This window comes from Ochotona curzoniae, unplaced genomic scaffold (genome assembly GCF_017591425.1).
Source record: "Ochotona curzoniae isolate NIBS_2020 unplaced genomic scaffold, NIBS_Ocur_1.0 scaffold_4701, whole genome shotgun sequence".
Lineage (NCBI taxonomy): Eukaryota > Metazoa > Chordata > Mammalia > Lagomorpha > Ochotonidae > Ochotona > Ochotona curzoniae.
In genome coordinates, this window is record NW_024467122.1 from 23,177,256 (window position 1) to 23,198,044 (window position 20,789).

General features: G+C 37.7%; 1 protein-coding gene across 2 annotated transcripts; it reads left to right on the plus strand.

Moving 5' to 3' along the window:
* Positions 1–444: 444 nt before the first annotated feature.
* Positions 445–1,106, plus strand: RPL10L (ribosomal protein L10 like). Of its 2 annotated transcripts, XM_040968982.1 has the most exons (2): positions 445–570; positions 652–1,106. In XM_040968982.1, the coding sequence occupies exons 1-2, from the start codon at positions 462–464 to the stop codon at positions 1,104–1,106; spliced, it is 564 nt and encodes a 187-aa protein (XP_040824916.1). In that variant the 5' UTR covers positions 445–461. The 2 variants fall into 2 exon arrangements, with proteins under 2 accessions (XP_040824916.1, XP_040824915.1); XM_040968981.1 differs by having other exon boundaries at positions 445–1,106.
* The last annotated feature ends 19,683 nt before the right edge of the window (positions 1,107–20,789 follow it).

Sequence of the window (20,789 nt, forward strand, 5' to 3'; positions counted from 1 at the left end):
GATAATAATCGAGCTGCATAAATATAAAACCAAAGTTTTGTGCTCTTGAAATGGAATCAAGCCATCAAGGCAACTGATTTCTTATCAGCTTTGGAAAATCAATTACTCAACACTGGAAAGACCTTCCTTGTTAAACTGTAGCAAAGTAAATCTCCTATAAACACAGCACAGTGTCAGACAAAGGATTCAACCCAGCACGGCTGCCAGCCGGGAAACGGTTTCTGTGCTCATTGGCAAAGCAGGATTTCTGATGCTGCAGCCCACGGGAGTCGGACCCAACCGTCACTAGGCTGGGTTAACGGACTCAGGACTGTAAAGTGCCACCGAGACTTCAGTTGAGACGTCGTAAAAGGCTGTCTTCTCCTTGGTCTCCTGGGCAACAACGGAAGGTCTAGCTTGGGCAGGCTGCGCGAGGGTGCAGGGGATCGTGGTCAACGTCCACCGCGGTTCCTGCTTCTGCCATGGGCCGCCGCCCTGCTCGCTGTTACCGGTATTGTAAGAACAAGCCGTACCCCAAGTCTCGTTTCTGCAGAGGTGTCCCCGATTCCAAGATCCGCATCTTTGACCTGGGTCGGAAGAAGGCCAAAGTGGATGAGTTCCCACTGTGTGGCCACATGGTATCGGATGAGTACGAGCAGCTCTCCTCGGAAGCCTTGGAGGCAGCCCGCATCTGTGCCAACAAGTACATGGTGAAAAGTTGTGGCAAAGACGGCTTCCACATCCGAGTGCGGCTGCACCCTTTCCACGTCATCCGCATCAACAAGATGCTGTCCTGTGCCGGTGCTGACCGGCTGCAGACGGGGATGCGAGGAGCCTTTGGGAAGCCCCAGGGTACAGTGGCGAGGGTCCACATCGGCCAGGTCATCATGTCCATTCGCACCAAGCTGCAGAACAAGGAGCACGTGATTGAAGCCCTACGCAGGGCCAAGTTCAAGTTCCCTGGTCGCCAGAAGATTCACATCTCCAAAAAATGGGGCTTTACTAAGTTCAATGCCGACGAATTCGAAGACAAGGTGGCTGCCAAGCGTCTCATTCCGGATGGTTGTGGGGTCAAGTATGTCCCCAGTCACGGCCCTTTGGACAAGTGGCGAGCTCTGTACTCCTGAGCTTGTCCGGGACACTGCCTCCTGGGACCATGCCAGTCCAATGGTGGTCTGCGATAGACCGTGTTCACCGGCAGAAAATATGAATCTTAAAGCATTTAAGATTTTTAATCTAAATTCAGCATGTAGACTGCCATGGAAATGTTTATATTAATAAAGAAACAGGAAACAATAGTGTCTTTGCTTAACTAAGACACAGTTCATTGCATTTGTCGAGAAAACTATTGTTATTTCAATTGAAACGCTTTAGGAAAATATTGGGAAATGTGTTAAAAATTCTGTTTTTAATCTGTTCAGCTACCATTCAGTTCAAATAGAAAAATCTAAGTTTGAAAAGATAGTGTTTCTAAAACGACACAGAGATGAAATAATGGCACTAGCCATATTTCAGCTCGACAGCCGTTTCTGTTAACCTGGCTTATTATTAGGTTTGCCTATACATTGCTGTACATTGTTCTGAGAATTTCCACCTCCTCTGACTGTCAGCCTCAGTGCAGTCGCGTATCTCTGAAAAAAAGGTTTCTCCAGCCATTTTTCACATGCTTTCACACTCAGGAGACAAACTCCAACATTTCCTTCCTCGCAGAAGGGTCGTGGGTGACATCTCCATAGTCAGCAGAATCAGCGAGGATTTAACTACCGGAGCTTTAAGAAGTCTCTGTGGAGTTTGCAATGTGTAGGTATTTGCCTTCCATGAGTACATTTATTCAATATGTGTTTCTTGTTTGTTTTAGACACTACTCAAGCTGAAGATACTGGCTTTAGTCTATATTTAAAACATAACACTGTTTAAAATTGTTTTCTGAATCTTAATCCTGCAAACAGTTTCTTCAGTTATGCTTACTGTTCAAAGTCAACACGTTTATTGAAAACAGCAAACGCAGTACTAAACCGTGTGGAAACAAAGCATTCTTTATACTGCCTCTGTTTAAATTCCTGTGTCTACCCCAAAATGGTGTATTTGGCTTGACATATCTTTCAGACCCCCTCCTATTAGCTGTCACTATAAAGCTAAGTTGCAATTTTATATTCATGCAATGGACAAAGTTGAGGTGGATCCTTCACAATGAATAGTAAATGTTTTGAAAAATTTGCCTGTCTGTCTAGACTTCATCTCTGTTTTTCCTGAAACCTGGAAACCCTTGGAGTTCTAACGAGTTAACGCACAGTACGTAAAGGTGACCTTACAACACAGCAGTTTATTCCTGTCCTGTTGCCTCTTCTATCACACTACCAAATAATAGAACCAATATATTCGACCTCAATAAGCCAAAAGTGGAAGAACACACAAATAATCCTTAAGCCATGTGTTAGAGTGCTCGTGGTCCAGCTTTGCAAATACTTTCCATCCCATCATTCACTATCTCAAAGCTCTCAAACCCCATGACCTTCAAACCTAAGATTCTGCCCTTGATAAATAAGCAGACGCAGAGCCGAGGATGAACCTGTGATATGTAATATCTATTGTCAGTCTATGCAAATGCATGAGTTAAAAGAAAGGTGGAGCATTATTTTAAAAACCACTAAGTCTTATAATTTGACTTTTTCTCCTATGGTTTTGTAATACAAATTATATAAATTAACATTAATGCAGGTAAATACTTTTTTAAAAAAATTCTGTTTCCTTATGTTCTTCACGGTATGCTTTTGTTTTTTTCAGCATTTTCTTAATTTACACTCTTTCTAGTAACAAGCAATTGAGCTGAAAAATGATTTAGTTTTACTTTGGAAAGCTCTTTGTAATTTGAAAATTTCCAATCAGAGTGGAAAATTGAATGGGGGAACAAACACATTTGTGTATGTATATGTATATGTAGTCATGAACAGAACTATTTATGGAGTTGAAATAAAATACAAATACAGCTAACTAAATTCAAGAAGATATTGCGGCAGCCCCGCTTCCCATCCAGCTCCCTGCCTGTGGCCCGGGGAAAGCAGTCGAGGATGGCCCAAAGCTTCGGGACCCTGCACCCACGTGGGAGACCCGGAAGAGGTTCCTGGCTTCAGACCGGCATAGCATAGACCGTTGCGCTCACTTGGGGAGTGAATCATCGGACGGAAGATCTTCCTCTCTGTCTCTCCTCTCTGTATATCCGCCTTTCCAATAAAAAAATAATAAAAATAAATCTTAAAAAAAAAGAAGATATTGCGCAATAAAATAATTTTGACTTAGTTGAGGGAATCTAGAGGTTTTGCGGAAAATTGAATGACTTTATAAAAATATGAAAATTACTGTGAGGACTGTTTATTGGATCAATTATTTCCAAATCAATTCCAGCCCCTCAAAATATTGGATTATACTAAGCATACTTAGCTTTTAATATTTCATTTTTATGAAAACAGTCACCACCTCAGGTAGAATTGGATGTAACTAATGTTGACAGGTATTTTATATCCACCTGTAGCAGCCTGATGTGCCTATTCTAACATAAATAAAATAGGTTTTTCTGGGTCTTAGAATGTCACTATTGAGCCAGGCTTTGAGCTAAAACACAATCTAAATACACTTTGCTATGTTTACATGAATGGCATAACTTTTATAGTTTAAAATGTGTATTCTGATTACTTCATTACGAAAACACACACTTACTGCTTTTAAGAAGAAAGCAATGCAGCAAATGATGAGTAAAATCAAGACCAAATTGTACTTGCAATATAATTCAAATGGAGGTGATTGTCACAGTTCAGGGTTGGAGAAGAAGAAAAGCTCTGGTGCTGGGATCACTGGATTTGTATCTCAACTTATTTGCAAATCATTTAATATAACCTTTGCTTAGGTGGCTAATTCTCAAAATGGAGTTATGGTACTTTAATTGCAGGGTTTTTCAGGACTAAGTAAGATTACACACTGGAAAAGTAGTTCTTTGCATATAAAATTTTAAAGTTATAACAGTTAATATTAATGTCATTGTTGTCAGATTTGCTGCTTCTTTACTGCTTCAAGTCCTAACCTTTCTGCTTTTTTCATACTTTTTAAGTTATTTATGATCTTAACAGTCTATGTTGTAACCAAAAATCAGCTCTAAAATTTTAATTTGAAACTTAATTGGATTTGATATTCCATTTCCAGTTTGTGTTTTTACTTTCATCTTTAGGTTTGTTATTTTTACTTTAATCTACAAGGCTGGGGGTGAATTTCTCATCATTCTTTATGTCACTTTTGTTAATTTAGCTTTCTCTCTGGATGATACAACTTGAGGGCAGTATATCACCGTATTTCTATTCTTCCACAGCTTTGGAACAATAGGAAAAAGACAGAGGAGAACCTGAAGGGTTAAGTACAGCCTTTAATTGATACTAGATCCTGACTGGTGTCTCGAAATTCTGATTAAATCACTTACTATAGAGCAATCTGCACTGTCAGGTGAAGTCGGCTCCCCTAGCTGGGTGAGGTGGGGTGGGATGGGGTGGAATGGGATGGGGTGGGATGGGGTGGGATGGGGTGGAATGGGGTGGGATGGGGTGGAATGAGGTGAGGTGGGGTGGAATGGGATGGGATGGGGTGGAATGGGATGGGATGGGATGGGGTGGAATGGGATGGGATGGGATGGAGTGGGATGGGATGGGGTGGGGTGGAGTGGGATGGGGTGGGGTGGGGTGTCTGTATTTACTGTTATTCACTACAAAACCCTGGGTAAGGTCAAGCCCAATGACTAAACACCGTTACTTTTTATTTGGGATCACACTCGTCAGTAGGTTCTAACCTCCCATATTTCCTCGTGCAAGCATATTTCAGAACATATCTCTAAACAGTAGGGTGTGAATGAGAAGTTCGCTGCATCAATTTGCATATCCAACATCAATTTGATGACACTTAAGCCTCAACATTTAGTCATGCTATTTTAGGTAGGTCCACTAGAAAAATGGATGTGCATTAGGAACTAGATGCAGGCAGCCTTCAGGGCACTGCAACAGCAAAGAAGTGAAGAGCAAACCTCAGTTTACAAGCAGAAGACAAATGCACGTACTGTGGGATATTCACAAGAAGAGATACCACTAACAGTAATAACAAATGACGCATAGGTAAAACTAAAAAGACAAAATTGAGATGAAGATACTGAATGAAAAAAAAATAGCTTAATGCCTTCATGAAAAGCTCAGTAAAGCCAGAGGAAATATTACAGAAGCATAAATAATAATATGAGAAACATAAGTTTGAAAGAGTGGCCATGAAAGTGTCAGATTGTTGCTGCATGGGGGGGCGGGCATGGAACGGCAACAGAATAAGATGATCTGTGGGTGATTCAATACAATAAAGGTTACCAGGGGCAATGGTGGTACTCCATCCATAGCACACCCAATGTTGTATGTAGACATTTCAAAAGGTGGTTTAATCCTACGTGCCACAAAGCCTTCCCTCAATTATCCCTTAAGATAATATCCCTTGATTCAGGACTTTTGTTTCCCTGACCCAAGTTAAACCAATTCAGGTATAACCATTAAATCGGGAAAAATCCAAACTTTACTTGATGTAGCTATTGAGAAAGCAAATGTATTTAACTGTACTCACTTCTTTGGATTTCACTGCTAGTAGTTGCCACTGGCTGCTTTCCCTTTCATCCCAATTTATCAGAAGTTTAAGAGACTTGTCCCTACGCTTGGTAACAATCCCAACTCTAAAGTGAGTATGAAAGTGACAATTACCAGAGCATGAACTTAGCACAGATTTCCATAGTCCATTTTCAGTGACAGTAATAGTTGCTTATTAAGGTCATCAAGGATTGGAATGTAAACAGAACTCACTATATGTTAGCGATGCCTTTTAATATTACTCTGGCTATGAAATGAAATATAAATTATACCTGATTTTAATTTCAGAATCTTCAGGTCTTTTCATATTATCTTCACAAATCACTCTTACACAATGTATTTATTTATTTATTTATTTACTTATTTATTTTTCTGTGTAAAACCAACAATGTGACACATTTTAATTGAAGTGTGAGAATGTTTAATAAGCATCATACTCAGTATTGCCTGGTAGGTTAAATCTGATTTTTCATTGAAGCCATATGGAATTTCTATGAAATAGCTATAGCAGCTTAAGCAAACCTACCATAATTTAACTTTTTACTTCCTATTACTATATTGTTGAACTTTTTATATCACTTTAATTGTGAAATTATGTGTTACGAAAATTATATAATTTTTATATCATTATAAATTACTGAAATAATTTAGGGCTTTCAATTAAGTTGCAGCACATGAATTATTTTGTTTCGAGTAGTCAAATATTGTTCCAAATTCAGCATGACTTCATCTCGATCAATGATTCAAATCTTCTAACAACTTTTCATATTTTGTCTTTCTATAATTAAGTCTTAAATCATATATTTTTACACTTAAAACTGTGTTTCTTATTTCCCTAAAGAAACACATATAATTTGTTCCTTTTTCCTGCAAAAAAAAAAGCAGATTCAGAAATGGTCAGGTTTATGAGCAGTCATGAGCTATGTGGAAAGTGTTTTTCAATTAGAAGACATCCCTGGCCTTCCTCTGACTGAATTGGTATCTGTGAAACATTAATGCAAATATCACAGAAATCAAGCAGTGGATGAGAAATTCCTATAGATTTGTACATGCCCTCACATCAGCATCCCACAGCCGCCTGGTGTGACAGCCGACAACTTTCAGTCTTATCCATCACAATTTCAGATACTTTCGAAAATGTTGACTTGGCCCCAACATGATATTTTTCATTTGAATCCAGCACTGTAGGCTGGTGGCCTAGTAGGAGATTTGCATCACGTTCGTGGGAGCTTGAATTATGTGAACTTGAAAATGTCAGTGTCACAGCCCTCACTGCCACCATCCCGGAATGTGATTGCATTTGGCCACACTGCTTTTAAAGAATTAATCAGGCTAAAGGAGATCATTAACATAGGTGACATCTATTGGCCTGGTGTCCTCACACAAAATACAGACTCAACGTCTAAAGGAAGAGGATTTAAGGACACAGGGAGAAAGTCCCTAAGACAGTTCCCTGTGCCCTTCGGGAGGAAGGGCGCTGTAGTATCTTGGCATCAGAATTCACAACTGTGAGAAAATAAACCTGTTGTTGAAACTACTCAATTTGTGCTATTTCGTTGTGAAAGCCCCAACCCCCTCCCCAAGAAAGCCAGCAACAAAGGGCTGCAAAATGTGTGTGGAACAATGGAATTAAAGGATCAATTAATTTTTGCATGAAAAAATACCAGATGTCTTTTACTTGAAATAAATGCTTGAAAGGATATATATGTTTTCTCTGACTGAATATTACACACAGTATACGTGTCAAAAAAATCACATAGCAACCCACAAACAATCTTTAGGCACATTAAACTGAAATATTAAAAATCTATGCATTATGCTTTCCATGAACTTTGTGAATACTAACCTACTGAGTTCCACTGTTATATAGACACTTAGGGCTTAATGCAGATTTTGGAGTCTCTGGATATTATTGATGTCATTTTGGTTTACTCTGTTAATTCTATATTACAGCTATATCATACAATGATTATTTTTAACAAATCTTTTTCTGTGTGAAATTAACTTTTTAAAAAGTGATAGGATGCCTGTAAAGGTCTTTGAGAACAAGCTTAATTATTATATGCACAGGTGGCAGCTAAGACTTGCATGAGATGGTCTTATACTGTCCATTGTTATGTCACAAAACAATCTAATTTCTAGTTCTATGATTTCTCAACTTTCCTAAGTTCTATGAATTATCAGTAGTAAGTTAACTTTAGTCATTTTCTTTAGTAGCTAAAGTTTTAGTGTTGTTGTTGTTTTGTTCTCCTCTGGTGCTTCAGTGAGATTTTATGATCAGCTGCAAACTCCAGTGTTGTTTTCATCAACTTACCTGTAGAGCAGGTACTCTTGGATACAGAACTTTTAGGGCAAACTATTCTTACTGAACATTTGTACTTATCTGGCAATGCAATTATTTGTGTACATTCAAAAGTAGTATTATCAGGACATAACTGTATGCTTTGGTAATTCAATCAAGGTCTACCATGGAATGTTATATTTGAGAGTAATATGGAATCAGCAATACACAGTCTTTCTGAGGAAATTGGCCTAGTTCCTGTGTAACACATTTACCAGCCTTCCAAGTGAGTCAGGAAATCTATTTCCTGGCGATCCCAGAAACCGTAAGTTATTTGGGAGGATCTTGAAAAAGAAAGAAAATAACTCAAATTTGTAGGTACTATAGGTGAATCTGATGGTGAGTTTTGGCTTAGCTTCCTAGTTATTAATGCTCTATCTATTTTTGCATGCTAAAAATCAGCAAAAATGGACCTGTGTGGCAAATTACACCTTTTGTTGGATGAATACAAATAGGCCAAATTTAATGAAATCAACCATTATTTTGCAATCAAGAATATTCTTTGGAGATGATTTTGGGTAAAAATGTGGAGCACTATAGCAAAAAGACTTGTGTCTCAAGTCCTGCCTTGTTCTTTTCCTTTGAGCTATTTTGTACCTATTTGTAAATTTCAGGTGACAAATGGACAAGCAGAATATATTTTGTAGAAATTAAATGAATACCTTCTAGTCTCTTACCCTGGAAATACCACATTAGGCACTGTGATGTCAATTTTTCATGAGCGCAATGATATCAGAGGCAGGCTTCCTCATAAAGAAAACAAGATTATTTTAACACGATTCTGGAGGTGCAGACCACACGGCTCAGTGTATTGCAAGGAGCCCCTTGGCTGCAACATGTCATGCAGAAATGCTTATCTGTGTCTGTCTGATCTCCTGCACCTCTTCTAAAGCTGGCTGGATTTGTTCATAGAGATTTATCTCAAGTGGCCTACTAAGTTCATCACTGCTAAAAGTCCTGCTTTCATTTTTTAAAAAGATTTACTTTTTTTTTTTATTTTTTTTTAAAGATTTATTTTTATTATTTTTTCATTGGAAAGGCGGATATACAGAGAGGAGAGACAGAGAGGAAGATCTTCCGTCCGATGGTTCACTCCCCAAGTGAGCACAACGGGCCGATACTATGCCAATCCGAAGCCAGGAGCCTCTTCCGGGTCTCCCACGCGGGTGCAGGTTCCCAAAGCTTTGGGCCGTCCTCGACTGCTTTCCCAGGCCACAGGCAGGGAGCTGGAAGGGAAGCGGGGCTGCCGGGATTAGAACCGGCGCCCATATGGGACCCCGGGCGTGCAAGGCGAGGACCTTTAACCACTTGCGCCACCGTGCCGGGCCCAAAAAGATTTACTTTTATTGGAAAGGCAGATATACACAGAGAAAGAGAGACAGAGAAGAGCTTCCATGGATTGGATCACTCCCCAAGTGGCCACAATGACTGGAGCTGCGCCAATCTGAAGCCAGGAGCCAGGAACTCTTTCCCGGTCTTCCACATGGGTGGATCCCAAGGCTATGGGTTGTCCTAACTGCTTTCCCGGGTCCCAGGGAAGTGGGGCTGCCAGCTAGGAATCCAGGAAATATTGCCCATATGCGATCCCAACGTGTGCAAGGTGAAGACTTTAGCTGCTAGGCCACCACCCAGGGCCCACAAGCCCTACTTTCAAGGACCACTTTTAGATCAAATATCTATCTTTTTCATATCGTTAATTTATTACTTTGGCAGCTAAACTGCTGAATGTGATCTGAGGGCAAATCATATTTTAATCACACTGATACCTACTTTCAACGTAGAACATCAGTGGAAAATCTCCTGCCCAAATGGTCAATCCTTGATACATTTGTAAATTCTTCCATATTCCTTTAAAGTTATCCTACAATCATCCAAGTGCAGATGTTCAATACAACTAACAGGCTGCCTCTCCAGGATCGCGAAAGTCCAACTTTGGCACCAGTGTGTATCAGACAGTTCAACTTATTTTAAAGGAGCAACGCAACAGTTCTCCTGAGTCTACTTTTTAGAGGTCTCATGAATATTGCTAAGCTGTTCAGTGCTGAAAATCATGTTAATCAAAAGAGGTGATTGACAATGCTGAAATTCAGCTGAGCCATATACTCTCGAAACACAGTGATTGTTGAAAGAACTGTGTTCCAAGAAATAGCTAATCTCTCAGGACCATTGCATTCAGCTATATTCCCAAATAAGACCCTTATTTACCTGCCTCGATAAAGCCCCAAGCTGCTTTCATTCTCTTCCAGTTATTTCTCATTAATGAATACATTTCTTTTCTACATTTTTCATTTTGTCTCTCACCTCAAAAATCACATAAATACACACATTTTAAAGAATGAGAGGGGGAAATAAGATGAATTGAGAAAAAAAAAAGTAAGCTAAATGATACCAACCATAGCATTGCATGGTTACTTGTAATAACAAAACTAAGATTAATTTTCAAAGAAAATACAAATTGTGACTCTCAAACCAATAGAAATGTGAATTCATATTAGTTAACACCTGCTTTTTATCTTTGGTCTGGCCATTCAAAATATGTTCAGCTTTTATTGTTGCTTTCTTCGGTGTCACTGGAATTCAGGCACAGAACTCCTCAGAGTGAGGAAACTGGGAACAGGGCGCTGTGGATTCAAAATCAACTCTGAACAATCACAGTCACGGATCACCAACATGATAATGAATGCATAGGCCGAGGTACTGAACTTATCTGGACAATAAGACGCTGGACTTTATGCTAGGTATATGCTTGCAATGAAGGAATCTCAACTGAACTTGAACTGTGGTTATGCAGCAAGGTGGAGGAATCCACTATGGGGGGAGGGGTATGGGAGGGGTGGGGGGAATCCCCAGTGCCCATAAAACTGTATCACATAATACAATGTTAATAACAATAAAAAAAAAGAAAGAAAATAATGTCTTCCGCAAGGCAAGAAGGCAGGCAATGAAAGTGCTGCCCAACAGCCAGGATTGGTACTTGTTAGGATGAAAGGATGTATTTCCCACTGGGGATGTACTAATTTATATAACTGCTCCCATAAAAACAAACTGCATGAGACTAGTCGTGTTAGAGACGACACTTGTCTCACTGAAATGATGTTTTTCTCTATAGTGATGTCAGTCTTTTGGGTAGTGTTCACTTAGATGATCAGTGCTGCCATATTTCACCCAACAGATGATCCTGGGTGAGAGACAGAGAATGAATGTACGAATGTGTGTGTGTGTGGTAAATCTTGCAATGTTAACGTCCCCCTTTTGTTATTAGTTTTCCTTTCTAACCACTAGAATTCTCCTGTTAGTCTTCTAAGTTTTATGTCTCATTCACTGGGCAGCGTGTCCACCCTGTTTATTGTTCTTATAAGCCTGTTTGGGCTGGTGTTTCTCACATACGTAAAGTTTTTTCAGAGCTGCAGCACAAATAGGCTGCTACGGCCCCGCCCCGCTGGACAAATGGTGCATTTCATTCACAGACATGTGATTCATTATGACATGGTTCCCATGTGATCTACAAGCGGGCATCTTGAGACTACATTTTTCCAGTCATGATAGATCCTCCTGCTGGATTGTGGGGATTCTGCTTCAAGTCATCACTTCCTGATATTATGGTCTGAAAGCCCATTTTATAATCACAGACATTTGGACTTAATTTCTGGAAAAGGCCTTGCTTTCAGAAACTGCAAGCCATTTTTCCATTTTAATTTAAGTGAGCATTCACTAAAAATACTTGTTCCACTAATTTGTTTTTCAAATTTATGTTAGGATTCAAGACAAATGCTAGAGGTGGGCAGTAGAGGTGTCTACCTCCCACGCAGCACGCACCTAAGATCCTGCTACCTAACTTCATGTGCTTGCTTCCCACTTTTTCTTCTATCAAAAATCGAAAATACATTCTGTTGTTTCTTTCCTGTTTATCACTTGAACTCATGCACAGACCTCTTGACTTTCTGTGGGCACTTGGGTAATGGTGAATTAAAGTATGGATTTGTTTCATAGTTCCACTGATTAGTCATCACTTTAGCTCCTGATAATGCTAGATTTTTCTTAGGTAGAGTTAATGATAGTGGTGACAAGTGACCATCTCTACAAGGTACTCTGAGTAGCAATAGTAAAATAGTGCATAATTATTAACTACTATTCTAATTACTTCATTCCCCTATCCACATTAACACTGGGAACCTTTATATTTTTGAGCATAAAATTAGAGGACAAGAATCACTGAAAAGAAAATAAGAGCTAATATGAATTAGAAATTAATCACAGTAGGTACCCCTTATGTAGGGATATGTTTTAAGACTGACAGTGGGTGTTTGACACTGTGGATAGTATTCAATGCAATACAAATATTTTCATATAGCTTAGATTATGCATGAGACAATAACAATATTGGTAGAGGATATGTATACTAACATGCTGTAATAAAAGTTACGAGTATGGTCTTGTACTATCTCCAAATTTTTTACTATAGATCTTAGAAATGTCAATATTTGATACTTTTTTCTCTTTATGAATAAAAACTTTTGCTTTATTCACTTGGGGAACGTAGTTATAGGTTCTCTTTGGCATACTGGAGTAGAAAGTCTCACTGCTATTACTCCCTGGGGGGCAATTAATAAATATAAATTGGGTTACTTTAGATAGAAACATTTCCAAAAACATTTCTGAAAATCTCTTAAATTTTTATAAACTCACTAAGCTTCAATAAATACAGACATTTAACAGCAGTCAACAGACTTCTTATAAAAGGCCATGTCATAATATAATCCTTATCACAGTTACTCAAGATGACGGTGAAATGGGAACATAGCTAGAAACAACATGGAAACAAATGTGCAGGTTATGTTTCAATGTAATTCTACTTTTAAAATTCTGGTTGCAATTCTGAGTGGTTCATGGAGATGTAGTTCATCTGTTTCTTTTAGAAATATTTATTTATTTGAAAGTCAAAGTGGCAGAGAAAGAGGCAGAGACCATAGAAAGAAGAGGGGGAGGGAGAGTTTTTGTTTGTTGTTTCACTTCCCAGATACCTACAACTGCCAGGATGGGGCCAGGCTAAAGACAGGAGCCAGCAGCTCCATCTGGTCTTCCACAGGGATGACAGTGACCCAACTACCTGAAAAATCTTCTGCCGCCTCCCAGGATGCACATCCATAGGAAGCAGAATTGGAAGCAGAGCAGGTGGGACTTGAACTGGCACTACCATATGGGATGGCATTGGAAGCAGAGACAACTCACTGAGCCACAATGCTGGCTCTTAGTTTTTTTCTATTCTGATATAGAATATTAGAGCATTTATTTGAAAGCTTTATTTTCTTTTAAAATTGCATGTCATTTCATAGAAATAGTACCAGTATTACAGAAAGAAAAAAATAAACTACATTATGACAGGTAGAGCAAGGTAAACTAACAGACTACAGATCTAATTTATTGTTACTTTTAATTATGGTAGAAAACTATTTGTTGCACCTAATAGATTAAGAATTTTTCCTAAGAATTTTTATATATGCTATTTTACTTACTCTCCTCAAAACATAATTGGTTGCTTGCTATCCTTATTCCACTATCCTTAATCTTACAAATCAAGTAACTGAGGTTTAGGGGTTGAACAAATAACCAGACCTAAGGCTGGATGTATATTTCTCATTAAATAAACATTTATTAATTATTAGATAACCTTCCTTACAGCTTATAATTAGAAGAGTTGTGGTTTTTAAGCTAACAACCGTAAATTCGCAAGCTGAACTATTGTGTTAAAGTTCATGCTAGTGTTGTAAAGCTACTAGGCCAACAACTCCAAAAGCTATGTATTTATAATATGAAATATATACTTTTTGGGATAATTATACAGGGCAATGACATATAACTAATAAAATCAAGCCCCCCAATCAATATTATGTGTCATCAGAAGTTAGCCTTTTCCATTCATACATAAAGGATTATAATATATTTATTTCTATAGCATGTAAAAGATGTGCAAGTCTAGGAAGTATTTTAAAATCCTGGAAAACAATTAACAGCGAAAAAGCTAAGTATCTCAGTCCTTAACATTCAGCATTCTCAAATTCAGTTCTCCATCTATGTCAAGAACTCCCCTGGTTTACAATGGCTCTCTGCTTACTACTTCGAACAATTAGGAAGATATTTGTGGATTTTTTCAGCTCTTCCAAATATTCCTCTAAAAAGGCCATGAATCAAACATACTTTAATAGTATTCTCAGAAAATGAGACAAAATTAAATGGACTGATTTTGGACTCAAGAATGAGGTCAATCCTACTCTTCACATTTATTTGTAGGTCTATTAATGGAATTGATTTACTAATCTTGGAAGAACTGGAGAAGCAGAGAGAAAGCATGCAATGTTTTTATGAAAGCAAGATTGTTACTTCAAATACTATGTAAAGCAGTGGCAGAGAAGCTACTGCCTGGTGAGCAGACACACACATGGATATTTTGCTCATATTAGTCAATACAAAATAAATGTTCACGTGAGTTTTTGCAGTAGGAGAAAATACAGGGAAATCTGAAACTCACTGTATTGTGTTTCCAGACAAAGCCAAAACAATTACATAATTGCATTTATTGTTCTTTGTTTATATTTGAAAACTCTTAAACCTAAAAGCTTTAGCATCTTATCCCTTATTGAACACAGAAAATTTCACATCCATCTCTCTTTCACAAAGCAATTTCCATTGTGCTTGATAAATACAAAGAAGCACCAGAAAGTTTTATTCACAAAGTTATTTCATCCTGTTAAATCCTAACATCTTGACCTGGAAGTTTTTGAGATCACTAGAATAAGAGGAAAGAGCTTCTGACAGAATGAAATATTTTTGTTTTATAAACATGATTCTTATTTTTCAAAATACCTTTGCTTTGAAGAGAGGTATGGGCTCTGTGTATATTACAGCTAACCACTTGAAATCACTCCCTGCTCTTTGTATATTACAATGTAATTTATGTAAGTATGATACAAAAACTCAGAGTCAACGGAGACAAATCAAAAGTGCAAATAGATGAGAGTCCTCTATTTTGTAGTTAGTTTTAAGGTTAAAAACAAAAACAAAACCAGATTACATTCCTCTGACCTTCTGATTGGAGGGGTTAGAAACTTGAACTGTGAGGGTGAAAGTGTTACCCGGGAAGAAATGGTTTTGAAAGGTAAGTTCGATTTTAGTGGTTAAAAAAAATACATTAAAAAAATCTAGGGCAGGCTTATTGTGAAAATAACTAGTGAGAAATATAAATCAGAAAGAGTATTTGCCTGGCAACAGCTACTATGGGAAAGAGCAAAGATGCCAGCTAAGCAGAGGCAGCAGGGACATTGTTCTTGTTCACAGTAATGCCTCAGCAGCTTTCTAGTACACTAAAATCAGCTGTAATCACCCATTTTCCTTCGTTACTCTCGATCACCCTGATGGCCAATTTATCCACAGTAGCATATTTACAGGCCTGTTTGCAGAATTGAAATTCTTACCAGAGCTGATGTTACATTGCCGGGGAGCACTATAGGATTTAATTGAACCAGCATGAAAGGACTGATGAATGGCTTTGCTTGCAAGGAACAAAAGTGGTGCAGGGCAGAATTTCAATGGAAGATTTTCGCCAATACTTAGGGTTGGGTTATAAAATTGCCGACAGAGCGTTTGTTATCTCCTCTCCGTCTAAGCTTACATGTGCTTAATTATTATTTTCTTTGTCACATCCCCTTGTTTTCCTTTCTGCTATGTTGGCTGTGCCACCCACCCTCTGCTCCAGCCTGTGGAGCAGAACCAAATCAGACGTGATTGCAAATCTCAGGCTCTCGACTCTACTATGCCTCATTAAAATATTCCAGAGGAATAGTATTTCCAGATTGCTGCCACTCACGGAGCTACTGAGACGCAGCGTTGAAACTCAGCTGCAGCCAAACTACGTATACCTTCTCACACCATGCGTTTAGGGTGTACGAATGTTCCCCATGCATCTCTGCCCATCTCCTTCACCTGTTTGTGTGCTTAAGTCCTTTATTGGGTGCCTTGAACTTTTTTTTTAACTATTAAATATTTATTACTTCCTTGGCCAGTTTCTTCTTTACTTACTGTTATGGTCAGTGCCCCTTTAATGATGCTTTAGTTTACATGTTGCTATTATGAGGTGAAATTTACTTCGAATGCTATAAAATACATGAAATATTTATGTCAAACGTTTCCTTCAAATTAAAAAATTTAAATGTTTATTTCTGGTCTTGGGGTCTCAGAGTATGATCATCTTCCTGTTATTCTCTTTTAGCTTTCTATCGTTAGCAAAAAGGACTATGTCTGGTTAGCTTTTTTCTTGTTATTATGGAATGAAATATAAAAGGAGTTATATTTGCTGTCTTTCTGGGTTCTTTAAAAAGATTTTATTATTTGCCTGCTTCTTATAACTTTGTTTTTCAGGTATTACTGAATTTAAAAAAAAAAAAGTTTGCTAGGAATCCTATTCCTCTCTTAGTAGGCTTAGGGTTAATTAATATATGTGTCATTTCTCTACCATCTTACCACAATGTAATATATCATTTGTATTTTCTTTCCTTCTTCCACTGGACATAGTTTTCCACTGCCCTTTTACGTTCATCTTTTTTTCCTCTAAATCTAAGCCATACAATATTTATTTTGATTTCTGCTTCCAGGATTCCATCTTTCCTTTGATTTTTCACTTCGCTAATCGTGCCTGCTGTTTGGACATGCTTTCCTATTTGTCCCAGCGATGCACTGACCTGCCCCTGGCTCACAGAGTCGCACTCCTCTCAGCTGAGTGCTTCTTGGTGAGTCAGAGTTTGCTTTGACTCCTTGATCTTCTCACTTGCTGCTACCAGTTACATTCATCATTCCATGTTTTCTTCTACCTGCCCCTGATGGACTCCACAACTGACTACTCCGCATTTCACTAGGTCAACTTTATGCCTCATCTTTTCACACATGCTTTTTGTAGTTCAGTACGCACATACTCGAGCAAGCTATGGCTACAAACGAACATGACCTCTCCCAATTCATATGATTCAACGGACTGCAGCCACTCCCTCTTCTAAGTTTATAATGATGGCCACCCACTCTTCAGTGAACTCTAGTAAAGGAAAGGATGATGAAAATGACATGCAATACAAAATATCAAGTTTGTTTCTCTTGGAAATGATCAAAATTCATTTTGAAAATTGTACTATCTTTGCATCAGAAATTTTCTTTGTGCCTCGCCTTAGCATCATGTTTCCTGACATTTTATGGCCCAGTTTTTTTTTTCTTTTTTATTTTGACTTTATGAAAATATTCTAGCTCCTCTTGGGCAATTATAATTTTGCTGCTTTGCTTTTACTTCTTCCTAAAGGAATACTGCTGCACACATGTGGCATTGTACTATGAAAAATCAAATAAGAAAAAAATCAATGAGGAACTGACAAATGAAAACAAATTTACAGATAAGAAGTATATAAAATTTAGGTAAGAGAATGATATGGTTTATCCTGATTATTTTTAATACATTAGATAATGCCATATTAATAAAGATAGAATATTGATAAAGTCAATGGAAACTGCATATTATTAGAATGTTATCAATGGATTTCAGTATTTTTGCATTAAAAAGAAATGTATGGTTTCATTCTCCACAAACCTTTCATAGTAAAATGATTACTATAGTTAAGGAAAGTAACAGATCCATCATTTTCCATGAGTTATGTTTGAATATGTTTGATAAGGACACCTAAAATCTGTTCTCTTAGCAACTCTTCTGCAGGCCTCAATTTTATTTCAATCTGCAGTTCCCAGATGATCAGTACTATAGATTTTTTTGAAACACTTGTGGCCATTTTTATTTCCCTCCTTGGAGATCTGTCTATTCAAATTCTTTTACAATTTTTATAAAGCACCTATGTGTTTCTTTGAAAGGCAGAGTTAGATACAGGGAGGCACAGACACTCCATCTGTCCACAAGCTCCCTAAATGTCTGGACCTCAGCTAGGCTGAAGACAGCATCTTGGAACTTCTTCCAGATCCGCCCTCCTAGGTGGCAGGGGCCTAAGCACTTGGCCTGTCTTTTGCTGTTTCCCAGCTCCTTTAGCAGGGAGCTGGATGGCCTCCTGGACTCAGACTGGCACTCATATGAGGTCTGGGATTGCAGGTAGTGCCCTAACCCTTTAGGCCACAATACTGTCCCCTGTTCACCAATTTTAAAAGCCTTTTGGATTGTCTTTAGTTGTGTCACTTATTTGCAATATTTTGCATATTAGCCCCTTATCAAACCATATCTTTACCCTGTCTTACACCATAAGTTACACCAAATATAAAAATTCACCGAAATGAGCAGAAACATAAATATGAGATCTGGAATCATAGAACGCATATCTTATTGACTCTGAATGTTTTCTAGATATTACATCAAGAGTTCATGAATGAAAGCAATACTAAACAAAGGCAAATATCTCAAACTACAAAAAGTCAACACAGTAATTGAAACAATCAACATAATGAAAACACTTGCCGAGCACAGGCTGATCTTAAATGTAGATGAAAGAAGAGGAACTAGAGTGAATCACTGGGATGTTGTACATGTGTTCCAAGTGCATGGACCAAGAGTGGTTTTAAGCAGCAACAACTTTGGAGGAAAATCCAAGAAGCGTTTCCCTGCAATCCCTGAATTCCCATCACCCAGTAGTTTAAATAAGCTGCTCTCCAGAGTTCATTTTCTACTGGAGTATTTCTGGTATGATTAAACTCTGACTAGTAACACATATATACAACAGAAATTATGAGGTTATAAATAACATCTTTTCTATGCCAACCCTATGCCAGGCACCTCTCCAGCCAATTTGTTATCTATTCTTTGGTGTTCTCTGGGTCATATGTTATTGTCCCCACTTCATAGATGAAAACATGGGATTCACACAGTGTCTTGTCTTATCCAGGGACACAATTCTTAAGAAGCAGAATCTAGAGTTGAGACCAGAATTTGATGAACAGAAAATTCATCTGCTATATTGATTGTCAGTTCCAACCAGAAGTAAACATGAACTACAACTGTGACGACAAATGATAGGAGACTGACATTGCTGGTCATAGAAAAGTACCTTTAATTGTGATGCATATGTTTTTCTCTCCCCAACACCAGACCTTTCAGTAGGATATGTATTCATAGAATTAAAACTGAAATATACTCTCTGGAAGATATGTATTAAAGTTTTGGAAATCCCTAGATCAGGTAAATGTTAAAATATTGTACTTATAGCTGCTTTTTTAAAAAAATTATAAGTATATTTTGTGTAAGAAAATGAATCAAAAATATTTTAGGATTCTATCAGATCCTGGTTATCTAAAGCTTAGCAATTCTCTCATTGGTCTAAAATTGAGTTCACATACTTTCATTAAATATAATAATTTCCTTGAATTAAAAAAATAAAAAGTCCTAGGCAGCTCCAAATTGCTTTCCTGAGTGTTTTCATCTTGAGAACAGCAGGTGAAGAGGAACAAGTTCAAACCTATTTTTATTTTTCAGTAAATCCCAAATGCCTTGGCTTTGCAAGCTAATAGCATCCAAAAACATGCTGATCTTGGCAGTAAAAAGAGCCCTGAGAGCGTGTAGGCTGAGTGAAGGAACACAGCACATGGTTTTATGGTGAAATTTAAAAGCCGTCAATGCAAATGTGAAAACCTTAAGGTTCATCTCTTCCTAATTCTCAAATTTAAAAAAAATACTAAATGAGTTCACATGAATTTTAGACTAGACTATAAAAATGTATTTCAGATTAAAATGAGTCGAACAGTAAGTACAAGCTATGCACAGTACAATGAAATAATATTGATTACTCAAATATGCTATGTAGATCTAGCATAAACTAATTTATATACACATACATATAAATTTTAACTGAAGACAGCTCTAAGCAATTTAAAAAAATGGTAGAAATAATCCAGCAATGTATTTTTTACATAATATTGCTCAGAGTTTGCGATTCTGAAAAGTGAAGATTTTATTTATTTTCTGCCCCTTGGATTATGTTTCTAAAGATAGCTGTCGTTATAATTGAACAATCTCTCATTTTCATGTTCGCAAGTTCAGTTTTGGGGGTACAAGAAAATTTCTTATGATTACAATAAAAATGGATTTGTAGAATGAATTTAGTTTTCCAGTGGGCTACTGATAAATTATTGCTATTTTTGGATTCCGTTTCATCTGTAGCATAGACTGTTGAAATTCTATATTTCTGCTATATTAGAAATAATTCTTCTGTTAGGACAATATTTTATTCTTCAGTGGCATAAACAAATAGATACTCGACATAGTTTTGGTGAGTATCAGGGAATCAATCAAAGGAAAACGTTTTATCTTTTGATGGCAGTGCTAATAAAAATTGAATTTTTTTGTGGAAGAGCCTCATGATATTTTAGAAAGAGATGTTTTTAATACCATATGAATGGTTGTTATAAAGATAATTTTAAGTACTTTGGGTTATGAGGAAGCGAATTTTATACTAAAGAGAATTTTATACTAAAGATGTATCATGATGAAATCTCAAGCAAAGAGAATGGATTCTTTTAACTGTAACTTGCACTTGAGACATATTTGGGCAAGGTGATACAGAAAAGTAAGGGCCCAGGTCAGTCCACAGATGGTGATGCAGAAGCTGAAGTCCCCGTGCTGTTGATAGAGGACTTGGGGTTCCTCTCTGCCTTGAAGTTGGCAGTGGAATGGGCCATGACTTTGGCACAGTGACCTCAGACATCAGCAGGTCTTACAGCTCACAATGCTATGCTACATGGAGATTTCATTTTTATTGTATCATTTTCAAAAAGAAAAAAAGAAATATATT

Coding starts and splice junctions, on each gene's coding strand:
- RPL10L (XM_040968981.1), top strand. CDS start 462: ATGGGCCGCCGCCCTGCTCGCTGTTACCGGTATTGTAAGAACAAGCCG.